This window comes from Ascaphus truei, chromosome 3, assembly GCF_040206685.1.
Source record: "Ascaphus truei isolate aAscTru1 chromosome 3, aAscTru1.hap1, whole genome shotgun sequence".
NCBI lineage: Eukaryota > Metazoa > Chordata > Amphibia > Anura > Ascaphidae > Ascaphus > Ascaphus truei.
In genome coordinates, this window is record NC_134485.1 from 237,967,503 (window position 1) to 237,980,872 (window position 13,370).

The following is a 13,370-nucleotide window of genomic DNA, read 5'->3' on the forward strand; positions in this document are numbered from 1 at the left end:
TTGTATTGATGCACATACTGTATTTTGTTTTAAAAAAAAAAATATATTTTTTAAACAGCAGATTGAACTGCAGCTTTAAACGTAATACTGTACTATATAGTGTAATACTGTAGGACAGTAATGTAGTACTGTACATTATATTTACCTTCATTATAAACTTTGCCAAACAGGTGGAAAGGAGCCACTGTCACTCCTGGAGTCTGCATTATAGTTGACAGGTGACAGCTGACCTGCTACACCTACAGTTGACAGCTGATGGATCTGGTAATCATGTTGGTAAGCATGCTGGTACGTGTAATCTGGTTGGAAATCCGGATGGAAATTTTGCGGGAATCTGACGGGGCCAGGTAGCAAGTATTGCCGTTCACCAGGTTTTCACTGACGGTCGGACCGTTATTGTAGGCTTGTGCTGGTGCCGGCGCTGGCACATTGCTGGATTGGGATAGACAAATCTTATATGGATTAAACCCGACATTTCTCCTTTTGCTGTTGCCATGATCAAACATACTGTAAAAATCTGGGATCACACACCAATACCCTCTTCTATCTCTGGTAGTAGGGGCAATGTGAAAAAAACAATGACCGTTAGTTAAGGTTTGCCTTACCGAATGCTTCCACCCAAGAACATCAGGTGAACATTTGTAAAAATCATAGTTCAAAATAAAATATTCATATATTTCTGATAAAGTTGCCATCTTATCTGTTGCAGCATTAATTGCAGAACATATTAAAAATGCATAACTACAGTCAGGCTTTTTATACGTGTACGGTGTATACATCGTGTCCAATCCAGTCAGCAATTATACAGGCATAAGAATGTAGAAAAAAAACACAGCTTTGAGTTTTGCAGGTTTTTATTATGAAACGCCTAAATTTGATAACGTCTTCAGCGTTTTTAAGGACCAAGGTCGATTCACAATGGACCACTGTGGTACTGTAGACTTGGTTTTCATCTGTTTTTTAAACACCTGCAAATTGACACAGTAGCACAGTACTATACACATTACAATTCATTCATTTCTGCCACCTGGCAGATACGCGAAGAATTACACCCAAGGAAATCAGAATCCAGGTAATTCAAAGAAATCAACCGTGGTAAACACAGGTGTGACTGGTGTGATTGGCGGCATTCACGTCAGCATTCACGGAAGAAAAATTAGTGAATGCCGCGTGGAATACAGCAGAGTTCACAAAAATGGCTCTGTGAAATGTTCGGATAACGGTCGCTGCATCTGTAACTCTTGCCTTTTAATCCATTGATTGTCACTGAGGCTACCTAAGCCCTAAACTGGGCCCTTGATAGTCATATTGGCAATCAATGAACACCCTAAAGAAATAGATACAATTATTATTCACCCCTGATGGGTTGAAAGTCATCCTCATCCTCAGATAATTCCAATAAAAAGCCAATGCACAACCATAAGAAAAACCCAGAAAAAAACAACCCTAGCCTAATGGCCAATACAAATTAAAAAAAAAAAATGTCATCCCTGCTTGATGGCACAAAAATAAACAAAAATATAGAGAGCAGGAGCAATAAATCCAATATGGAAGCATTGGATCCTCTGTTGATTAAAGAGCAGTCTCCAGAGAGCAATCTTCTTTGTTGCTTTAAAGATGTCTTCTTGCTTTTGGGATTGTTGGAGGTGGAGGAGGTTAGGTAGTGTAGTTCTATGTTTATAATACCTTTGTAGACATTTTTGGTCAGCTAGTCATAAACCATAGGAATGTTAGACCACTTTTGCTATAAAGGGTTTAATATTTACTATAATTTATTTAAAGTTATATTTTATCATCTATTTCAGGTTGGTTTAGCTCCTCTTGCCTATATATTGGCCGTTATATACTTAGGCAAGACCGGGCTAATGCCAGACTGAAGTAGGTGGGAAAAAAATCGGTATATCTGCCGTTAATCCTTTTTCCTGTAAATATCGCAACGTGTCACATGATCATTTTAAAAAATCATTTTTTTAATGGATCCAATATTTTTAACATATCCTAGAGAAGAAAAAAAGCTTTATTTTTGGCGGTGCTGCAATAATTTCCAGTATTGCACTATAAAAATAATGCACTTTTTTGGGCGGCAATACCTCATTGTTACATTACCGCAGCTTGATAGATCCAGGCCATTGTATTTTAGTTAGCAATGCTTCCCAGTACACAGTTCACTTCTGACATGTTTACTTTCAAGCAAAAAACCTGTGTGGTATGTTTCAACATTTACGTTCCATTGTTACAGGAAACTTCAATGTAATAAGTCAGAGGTTTGTTCAGTGCGATACCTTACTCTGTCACGTACCAGATTTCCTGAAGCATCAGTACTGCAGGGTAAAGTTGTATTCTGGTTTGTTTTAGATGATGGAAATGTTTATAGGAAGAAAAACATATTTCCTTTTCATGTTTCTCTACCACCTGCCAACAAGTAAGTGTGTTTCTCTTCTTTTATCCAAGATAATTTGTCTTGTGAATTTAATACCATCTTATGTGTGGTTCTTACACTACCATGCAAGACATAACATTTATTTGTCAGCCACAAAAAAAACCTTGGTTTATTGTTGATAATATATTCCTTTTGTTGTGTGTGTATTCATTGTAAAGTAGTTTCTGCTTTTTCTGGATAAGCCAAATGTGTTAGATTAAGTGCCAGGTTCTTAAGACCCTCTGAGGTTCCGATCCTCAAAGCTCTGTTACAGTACTGTACAGTATGTCACTTAAAGCAGCAGTTTGTGCTGGTCTCCTTTTAATTCCCTTGTGCATTTAATTTTTTTACCTACTTTTAAAAAAAAATGAGAAAGAAGAGATCTTTTAATCTGATGCTTCACCTTTGAAATATTAAGTGTCCTGGGGTTTAAAATTACGTTCTCAGTAGCTAGGGATTAAGATAACCATGTTATAAACAGAGAAGCATTAAACAAACAAAAAAGAGAGAAGGGTATGCTCAGGAATCAAGATATGAATGACATTTATATAGACTTCCTGCGGGCTGGGGAATTGCTGTTTTCATGTGCTGTTAATCTAATTTATTGTCACATGAGACCAAGGGCTATCTTCTGTAAAGTGTGAGGACAATAGGGGGGGCCCTGCTGCAGCCCCCATGCGGTAAATCTGTGAACGGTGCTCTGGGTATATATACAATACTAAAGGATAGAGAGAGAGAACCCAACTTGGCACTCAAGTTCACCCTCTGGTGATAAGTGAATGAATTAAAACATAAACTTTATTAATACCAACATATAAAATAATGGGTGTTAAAACAACGTGCTGCAGGTAGGTTGATCCATAGTACTGACAGCCGTATAGGCTCAGGATCACAAATAATTGTGTGTGTTTGGTGATTTCAGATCACACACACCTGACGAGACAACACAGAAATCCTAGTGTGGACCTATGTATTAAAAGGGATACTATAGGGTGTGTTCAGGTAGATGTTCAGACTACTGGTCACATTAGGCAGAATCTGCATACACCAAGGTAAAAATGGGTAAAGTGACCAGTAATTGCTGATATATATATATATATATATATATATATATATATATATATATATAAAAAAACAAATAACCTATATATACCAGTGAACTATAAGGTAAGTTAATTGCTCCTCTATATGATAACGGTGTGCCTTGCACGGTGCCGAAGTGACCTCAGGTAACCTATTGAGCTAGTAGTATGGTGTTCTATATACACATATATAGCATAAGTCAGAAGTCTGATACTACGTTGCAGAGATGGTAATAAACACCTGACCCAGAGGGCACTGACACCTAGGAGTATACAGTGAACATGATATGTATCAGAGGAGTATATTATACTGCTTAGTGCACAGAAACAGTGTAACCATAGGGCTGCTATTGAATACAACCATGTGCACTGGCGCAGCCCCCAGGAACTGTGCTAAATACTACTGTAAGTACAGAACATTATCCCCATAGAAATCCTCGTTCAGAAGCTTAAAGTGTCCATCGGGGCACTTCTAGCCTGTATAATATAGCACAGGCAGACTACCGCATACACTCGCGGTCTAAAACATGAATGCGGGAGCAATCCCCAGTCTGCGCGTGCACGTGGGAGAAGGAGCCGACGTGCGCGTTTTGCTAGAGGCTTTCTCAAGACGAAACAGTAAGTGTTTCGCTTTGAGAAAGCCTCTCGAAAAACGCGCGCGTCGGCTCCTATGGTTACACTGTTTCTGTGCACTATGCAGTATAATATACTCCTCTGATACATATCATGTTCACTGTATACTCCTAGGTGTCAGTGCCCTCTGGGTCAGGTGTTTATTACCATCTCTGCAACGTAGTATCAGACTTCTGACTTATGCTATATATGTGTATATAGAACACCATACTACTAGCTCAATAGGTTACCTGAGGTCACTTCGGCACTGTGCAAGGCACACCGTTATCATATAGAGGAGAAATCAACATACTCTATAGTTCACTGGTATATATAGGTTATTTGTTTATATATATATATATCAGCAATTACTGGTCACTTTACCCATTTTTACCTTGGTGTATGCAGATTCTGCCTAATGTGACCAGTAGTCTGAACATCTACCTGAACACACCCTATAGTATCCCTTTTAATACACAGGTCCACACTAGGATTTCTGTGTTGTCTCGTCAGGTGTGTGTGATCTGAAATCACCAAACACACACAATTATTTGTGATCCTGAGCCTATACGGCTGTCAGTACTATGGATCAACCTACCTGCAGCACATTGTTTTAACACTCATTATTTTATATGTTGGTATTAATAAAGTTTATGTTTTAATTCATTCACTTATCACCAGAGGGTGAACTTGAGTGCCAAGTTGGGTTCTCTCTCTCTATCCTTTAGTTCTGTAAAGTGTGATAAGAACAGATGATGTACTATCACATGAAAGCCCCATTGACTCTAATGGGGCTTTCCCTGCGATAGCACGTCATCTGCATTTATCACACCTTACAGAAGAAGGCCTAGCAGTTTATATTCAAAGAACAATAATGTTTTTATTCTAATTCTGATGTTTCGGACCAAAAGACAGTAGAGCTGCCCCAACCTGCATTTGTTTTTCTTTTCTTCTATTTCTGAAGTTTAGATGCCAGAACCCTATGGGAGTTACAGTACATGTTTTCCTCTAATTGCTTTACAATCAACAATAGTTGCTTCTTTTTTTAATGTCTGTCACATTTAAATCAGTGATAGAAATGAAGAAAACACCTTTTTTCGTGGGTGCAGCTTTTAGCAAGCCTGTGTATGCTTTTGACATTAATTCTATCCTGGTAGCATTTGATTAATATCTTTTGTGGAATACCTTGACAATGATTTACTATAGTGCTATGCTTACAGTATGTAGTATTAAACACCTTTCTGCTCCCTAATGTCACATACATACAGTGTAGTACAAAACTGGTCAAGGTCAAACTTGGCTGTTACTGTATGTACATCATTCCATTAGCTAATATTAATATTTCCTTGATGACCTATAAATCTACAGTATGCATTTCTGTTTTCTGTCAAATATGGGCTTTACTGTTTATTGATTTCATGGATATTAAATAATTTTCTAATGACAATTAAAATATAAAACAATGTGCTGGTCTACTATAACAGTGCTTTCATTCCCTTTGTGTGCCACCAAACTTTGTTTAGGGCATCACGTGTAATAAACAATATTGCCAGTGGGTTTAACTCAACAGGAAGCAAAATACCATTCTTATTGGAATCAAGAGGTTCTATCAATCATATTTGTATATCAATTTTAAATCTCTAGCTACTGATATTCTTGGTTGCTAGTCATTCATTTATCAAGGTCTTCTAGCAGCAAAAATTGAACAAAACCCATACCGCACCAGACTTCCACAAGAAGAAAATCCTATTGGTTTTAAATTAAAATGCTTTACCTTGGTGCACCTGATGCAGTATTTTTGCTCAGGTTGTGTAGCCGTATTTGCATTCCAATAGTGTTTTTCAACATGTGTTTCATGGAATACTGTATATTGGCTGGCATTTTACTCTTCAATATGTAAGTTGTGTTCTTTCACTTAATTATTCAAACAAGCATACTGTAGGAGGACATGTATGCAATGGAGACTGTTTTAAGGTGAAATTAAAATAAGGCTTTATTGTGCCTGTCGCTTTAAACACAGCAAAACATATGAAAAATAGTGAGCCAAACAAAACCTGCTCCACTTTGGAGTATACAGTATGTATACTTATATTCCAGCCCTTTTTAACTGGGTGGCTATCCAAGCTATTCATCAGCCCAAGTCATATTGATATATTTATATATACAGATATAGCTAACAGTCCAATAAGAAAAGTATTATCTGTTTGCTGGGTTGTTGCCTTTTCTCCAGATATATCAGCATCCAGGTTTTGAAGTCTTATTTGTCAGCTGGGTTGTATCCTGCAAGCTCCAGACATCTCTGTGTTCCCTCGGTCAGTCTCACCTGTGAGACTCAGGAACCTCTGCTCTGTCTGTTTGTTTCCAGGTTCACCTCATACTGCTCTGTGGGGATGCACTGGGTATTCAGACGTTTCTGCAGTGCTTGAACCTCTTTAGCAGCCTGCAGATTTTCTTTCTGCAGAGTTCGCTGCTTCTCCTCTGCATTCTGGAGGTGTGTATGCAGACCTTGTAGTTGGTTCTGCAGTTTGTGCTCTGCTTCAACCTTTTCACCTTCCAGAAGTTTCTTTATTTTGTCCAGGTCGTGGAGCTTTTCATTCTTTCCATTGACGTGGTCTGTCAACTCAGAATTTTCTTTTTTTAGTCTTAAATTTTCTCTTTTTTAAGTCTCTGTAATATTCAGAGTCTCATTGTAGTTCGCCTTCCATTTTCGCACCTCTGCTTGGAGACTGACTGTCTCCTGGCGTGAGACTTCCATCCCTAGGTTGAGGGTCTGAAGCTCCTTCTAAGAGACTTTGAGATCTATATTAAGATTGACAATAGTTTTTTTTAGAATTGTCCAGCTCCTCAGTGAGACGGTGAAGTTCCTTTTTCGAGACTTCCAGTTTTGTGCGGCAGCTGCCGATCTCGTGGTGTGAGGCATCCAGTGCTGTGCGGAGTGTATGAACCTCCTTCTGGGATACGTCCACCTTTGTCCGGACACTGTTGACCTCTTGTTGTGAGGCATTCAGTTCTAGTCGAAGACTGTAAACCTCTTGCTGAAAGACTGTAATCTCCTTCAGTGCCTCCTCATATTTCTGCTTCAGCTTAGCCATTATTTTATCGGATTGGCTCTGCTTTTCCACCATGGTGGCATTAGTAGCGTTTGCAGTATCTAGCTCAGTCTTGAGATCGTCCAATTCTGTCCTGGCCAAAGAAATTGTGAGCACATTCTTCTGTAGCTCCACGTTGTATTTCTGTAGCTCTATGTAAACATCTTTCTTCAGTTTCAATTGTTCACGGAGCAGATCACAGTCACGCCTGGCAATTTTCAGGGCATCTTCAGGGCTGGTCAAGGGATTATCACCTATTGGTTACGGCTCTGCTTCCCTGGTATGGTTGGTTGAGGGTTTCTCACTATTTGCACCGGACAGACACTACTTTGGGGTACACGACTTCTGCCTTGGGCCCTCTGGATATTCGGTCATCCGCGGGACGAATTCTCCATTTTCTCTAGGCTGCAGGGCATTTCGGACCCCCTTTCCCTCTACGGGATCTGCAGATGTCTGTTCCTTCCATGGTAAGTGAAGACCCTTTTGTCAGTTTCCGCCTTTTTGTTTTTGACGACTCCGTCCCATCAGGGATATTGGGGTCTTCGTCTTTTTTTGATACTTCAGCAGCTTTACTGTATCCGCCATGTTTTCCTTGAAGTTGCGTTAGGTGGCGTAAATATTCAGCGATATGCTGTTCCTGCTCTTCCTCCTGCCGATCACATTCGTCCTCATAGAGAGTGGTCTTTTCGGTTCGTACAGAGTTCAGGCACCCCCACCATTCTTGTGGTGTTTTGTGAGTGTTACTCGGTTCGGGTTCCCCGTAAAAGATGTCTTCCTCCTTATCGGACTGGAAGGGCCACTCTTCCATGGGGTAGGGTTCATTACCGGAACACTGCATCTTGTCCTCCATTTTGGGGCTATAAGGTGTATTTTTCTTCCTGACCTCAGGAGGCGCTATTGCAACTGATATCACTGTATTTGCTAGAACCCCAAATTGTGGTATTCCTACAGGTGGGCATATTTTGCTTGTAGAGGTCGCAGCTCTCACAGGCATCTCTTCAGACTTTTTCTTCCCTTGGGTAAGTTTTAAAACATCACCAGTACTGTGTATGCATTCACTCTCATCATCTGAATAAGGCCTGAAGGGACACTGCTCCACGTGGTGGGATTCTTTACACCAGGAACACATTTTATTCCCCATTTTGCAGAGTCTGTATTTGACTTCAGCTGGGCGGCCATTTTAAATTCCCAGGGTTTTTTTTTCCCCACACAGGTGTATTCTTCACCTTGAGCTATTGGGGCACTATTTCTTTGAATAGAATGCTTGCTAGCTGCCCATTTCCTTGCTTCAGCAGAGACATTAGCCTCACACCATGTTCTTCCAGAATCAGTACCTTGCGTCGGTCATTGTCTGTAAAAGTTTCCCTGCTTCAGCACAGTTTTGCATCAACTTTCACACTTTTCTGCATATATTCCATTCACAGCTGGTAGTCCTATGTGGTGTGGCAGCCTTTACTTCCAGAATCAGTACCGCTCGGGGGTCACCGTCTGTATTCACTGCTTCAGCGCAATTTTTTATTTTTTAAAGAAAACAATAAACAAAGCCTAGTTCCTCTGGAGCGCTAGCTCACTTCTTGAACCCTGACTACTCCTGGAAGACAAAGCCCATTTTTCCAACAACCAAGTTACACATTATTGTGATAGGCAAGTAAGGTTTACCTGTTGCAGCACAGTCTCTCTCTCTCTCCTCTTGGGGTCGAGGAAAAGAGTGCATCTGTGGACTTTAATTCTGATCTCTGTTGCAGGTGAATCTTTGTTTTTGCTGCACAGGCTGTTTGCAAGACTGCATGTAGGCAAAAAGCACAAAAAAATTCACAGGCAATCTCCGGGGCCCCTTTTAACTTCAAGGGCCACCTCTCATCCCACTTCTGACACCATATGTAAGAGGACATGTGCAGAGGTACGCAATGGAGACTGTTTTAAGGTGAAATTAAAATAAGGCTTTATTGTGCCTGTCGCTTTAAACACAGCAAAACATATGAAAAATAGTGAGCCAAACAAAACCTGCTCCACTTTGGCGTATATGTATTCTTATATTCCAGCCCTTTTTAACTGGGTGGCTATCCAAGCTATTCATCAGCCCAAGTCATATACTGCTGCGGCACAGTTTATTCGAGCATTTGCCCGTTCTGTGCCGCAGCAGTAGCCTGGCGTGCGCCCGAGTGTGACGGGCGCACGCCGAAGCAGCGGAAGAGCGCCCTCCGATCGGGGCGCTCTCCCTACCGCTGCAGGGTCCGCCGGGTCCCCCGGAACCCCCTGCCGCTGTCCCGCGATCGCGGGACACCAGGGCTCCCTCGGGGAGCCCCTGGACACGCGTGCAGCGGGCGCACGCTCCCGATGACGCGTGACCGCGCGTCTATGACGCGCGGCACGCCGAGGGGCGGCCACTAGCAAGCCGGGAGATTTCCCGGCTTGCGGTACCGACCACACTTCAATAAAGTGTGTCGGTAGTGTAGATATATTTATATATAAAGATATAGCTAACAGTCCAATAAGAAAAGTATTATCTGTTTGCTGGGTTGTTGCCTTTTCTCCAGATATACAGTAGCGACATCTTTTATTCGAGTAAATGCCGGCGGCATGCCGGGATCTACCCCAGCTGCCGCCAGTCAGAAACGCGCGCCGCCGCGTTTCCCCCACGCACCCCCCCTCCACATCGCGCGCAATTACCCCCCCAAAGACACCCCGAACCCGGCTTCTACTCTGCCCCTCTGCTTCCCCGCACCCCCGCTTACCTAGATTTGAACTCCAGGGGTGTCGGGGAAGCCTGGGGAAGCCGGGGAAGACGGGGAAGCCGGGCGCGCTTGTGACCGTGACGTCACAGTGCGCCGCCACGCGCCGCGGCTACCCGCTTCCCAGCCTCATTCAGCCAGCGGCATTTGCTCGAATAAGAGCTGTTGCTGCTGTATCAGCATCCAGGTTTTGAAGTCTTATTTGTCAGCTGGGTTGTATACTGCAAGCTCCAGACATCTCTGTGTTCCCTCGGTCAGTCTCACCTGTGAGACTCAGGAACCTCTGCTCTGTCTGTTTGTTTCCTGGTTCAGCTCACGTGTGAGCTCAGGAAGAATCTTTCTTCCTGTTTCAAAGGCAGGCTTTTCTAACAAAACCTGTAATCAGCCAGGTGGTGTTGGTTAATTGTCTACCAGCAGTTAACCACCACACTGCTGGATCAGAGGCACATTTTTGAACAGGGATAAGTCCCCTGTTACACATACATTATGCTGTAATGATATTTATAAATTATATCACATAGAAAGCTGTGAGTTTACAGTGTAAGTGCTGCCATAACATTATTTCTACACACAAAGGAAAGTGGGCTGTGGTTCTGTAAAATCTCAATCGTATTTGTAGGCGTTCTACGGAAGCGCCATGCATTTTTAAAGGGTCCCAAGTCAATACTTCTTAAAAATGACTGCTGTAGATAAATCTCTCATAATAGTGGGAATGGTAGCAAAGTATAAATGAATAGAAAAATGAATTCTGGGCCGATGAATATTACCAATTTTACATCAAATAATTCTGCTGAAATTCATTTTGCACTGATTCAAATCCTTTTTAAGTGTGTATTTTTATGCTCAAGGAACCTATCCAATTTTATCTTAAAGCAATCTGTTTAGTAGGTGAGGAACATTGCGTGGCAAAACCATAATTGTACATACTGTATACAGAAGTGTGTGTGTATACATATATATACGTCAAACTTTTCTGTAAAGATGTACCTCAAAAATACAGATCCTTGTGTGGACATATCTAATTCTCAAGTATAGAACAGCCCTACACAAAATTATAAATAAGGTATTTTACCTGACTTGAAAGAGGAGTATTGGAATGGACAAACGGATACAAGTATCAATGACAAAAACTGACAAAATTCTCCCTTTGGGGGAAAAAAAAAAAGTAAGAATAAATAGGCATTCTATTCCTTTTATGAATCATTTTATTACTAGTTACTATATGTGATCGAAATGGAAATAATTTCGTTATACAGGGAATTTCCAATCTGATTTCCATAATAATGACCCCTTTTTTTTAAACCTTATTCTGTATTATGTTTGATGAGAAACACATATAAGCACACGCAAATATAATACACAGTATATGAACATATTTTATATCCTTGTAAGTATTGTCAAGTACTAATAATTAACAGAAATAAATACATTATATACAACTATTTAATATTATTTGTCATTTCTTTCTTTCTAAGGTAACAGCCAAGTGAAATCTATATGTGTTCTTGAGGAGGAGCATTATATTTTAAAATTCAAATGGAGAAATAACATGTTAATTGAAAGTATTCTAAAAAATAACGAATACAATGTCAGCTGGTACAAAATGACAAATTCAAAGGAGATGGTAAATCGTACCGCAGAAATGAACAGCAGGATTGTTTTTAATGAGACCTATCTTGAATTTTGGCCAATAACTACAAATGACTCTGGAACATATTTCTGCACCCTCCAGTAAGTGAACATGCTTATTCTTCTCTGTCATCCTGGCGAACGCGCAGAATGGCCAAGATTTATTTTGTCGAGGTAACGCCACATAACCAAAATCACGCCACATAACCAAAATCAGTCATGGACATTATTTTTCTTGAGTTTAACACATAATCCCAAAGTTAAATAAATGGAAAAACAATGCTGTTGTATATCTCATTAGCATAGCATTAACTCTGTAATGAGGAACATGTTAAATTACCCCAACCTTGTGTTAGCTTCACATAGCCATGCCTTACCATGTTGTGCTACTCAAATCCAGACCCTGAAAAATACTGTAGGTTAGAGAGATTACACACACACACACACACACACACACACACACACACACACACACACACACACACACACACACACACACACACACACACACACACACACACACACACACACACACACACACAGACACACACACACACACACACACACACACAGACACAGACACACACACAGACACACACACAGACACACACACAGACACACACACAGACACACACACAGACACACACACAGACACACACACAGACACACACACAGACACACACACAGACACACACTTTGTGTGCGTTCAGAAAGACCCTGCACTGGTTTTTAATTTCACACATGAAAACTTTTATCAACGAACTTCCATTTTTGCAGCTCCTGGTTGAATGTGAAAAACCTTGCCGCTTTTGTTAAACTTTTGTTTGTACTAACATTAACTTTTTTTCCTCACAAAAAAACCCCTCGAAAAAGTTAGCACAAATTAACAAAACATATTTCAGCATTATCTCTTCCATGTCAGCTCTGGAACTTGTGCTCGCGCAGACGAGGAGTGGGTTGTGCACAGGTGCATGCACTGGCGCGCACCCGTGATGACGTCATGCGCGGGCGCGATGTTTTTGGCGCGAAACTTAAATTAATTGATTCAATCTAAGGAGGTACGTATAGAGATCCCTGTTATCACACCTTGATAAAGGACATCTGTCTGAAACGCGTAGGAGAGGTGTACCCTCCATTTTTTTATTCTTTTTCCAGTTAATAAATAATTATTTTGCCAAGACCTGCTCTTCTGTTTGCTGTGCGCTGCACACAAAATTCTTTTGATTACTATCTAAATAGACTAATCAGCTCTTCACACAAAATTAAATAAGGATGTATTAACTCATTGACTGCATAAAGTCCCGCTAGTTTAAATGATATTCCTTGTTTCCCAGTGTGTTTTTTATTTGTATACTGTTACAGTGATTGATTCCAACCCCCCCACCACACCCCTTCCCCCCTCCCCACCCCTTCCCCCCTCCCCTAGGGGTTCTGTTTTTGGATTTAGACAAGTTACAAGATATACTATTATTGCCTAACTATGCCATGAATAAGCTACAAGAGTAACCATTATTACTTAACTTTCCGTTTCCAAGATTACTACATTATATTATCACTGTACTGTAGCTATAATTTATATACAAAAAATTGTTATTCCTTTAACGTGGCATTTGTTTAGGCTTTAATAAGAGAGACATTTCACTGTTACCATCTTGAAAAACTGCTACAATTGTTTAAACCCACTAATAGGAAGGTGCTCTATAGAAAAGTGTGTTTTGTGCTGATTAAGTGTCACCATCTGCCAAATAGTGTCAAATTCTGACCTACTAAGTACTCACATTTACCTCGGACGTACAAACTTATTGAT

General features: G+C 40.7%; 1 protein-coding gene across 1 annotated transcript in view; it reads left to right on the plus strand.

Annotated features, from left to right (window-relative positions):
* Positions 1–2,249: 2,249 nt before the first annotated feature.
* Positions 2,250–13,370, plus strand: part of IL18R1 (interleukin 18 receptor 1) — a 36,711-nt gene continuing 25,590 nt past the window's right edge. Inside the window, exons 1-2 of the mRNA XM_075593374.1 lie at positions 2,250–2,422; positions 11,410–11,665. Coding sequence (XP_075449489.1) covers positions 2,356–2,422; positions 11,410–11,665 — 323 coding nt within the window. The 5' untranslated portion in view covers positions 2,250–2,355. The remainder of the gene's footprint in view (positions 2,423–11,409; positions 11,666–13,370) is intronic.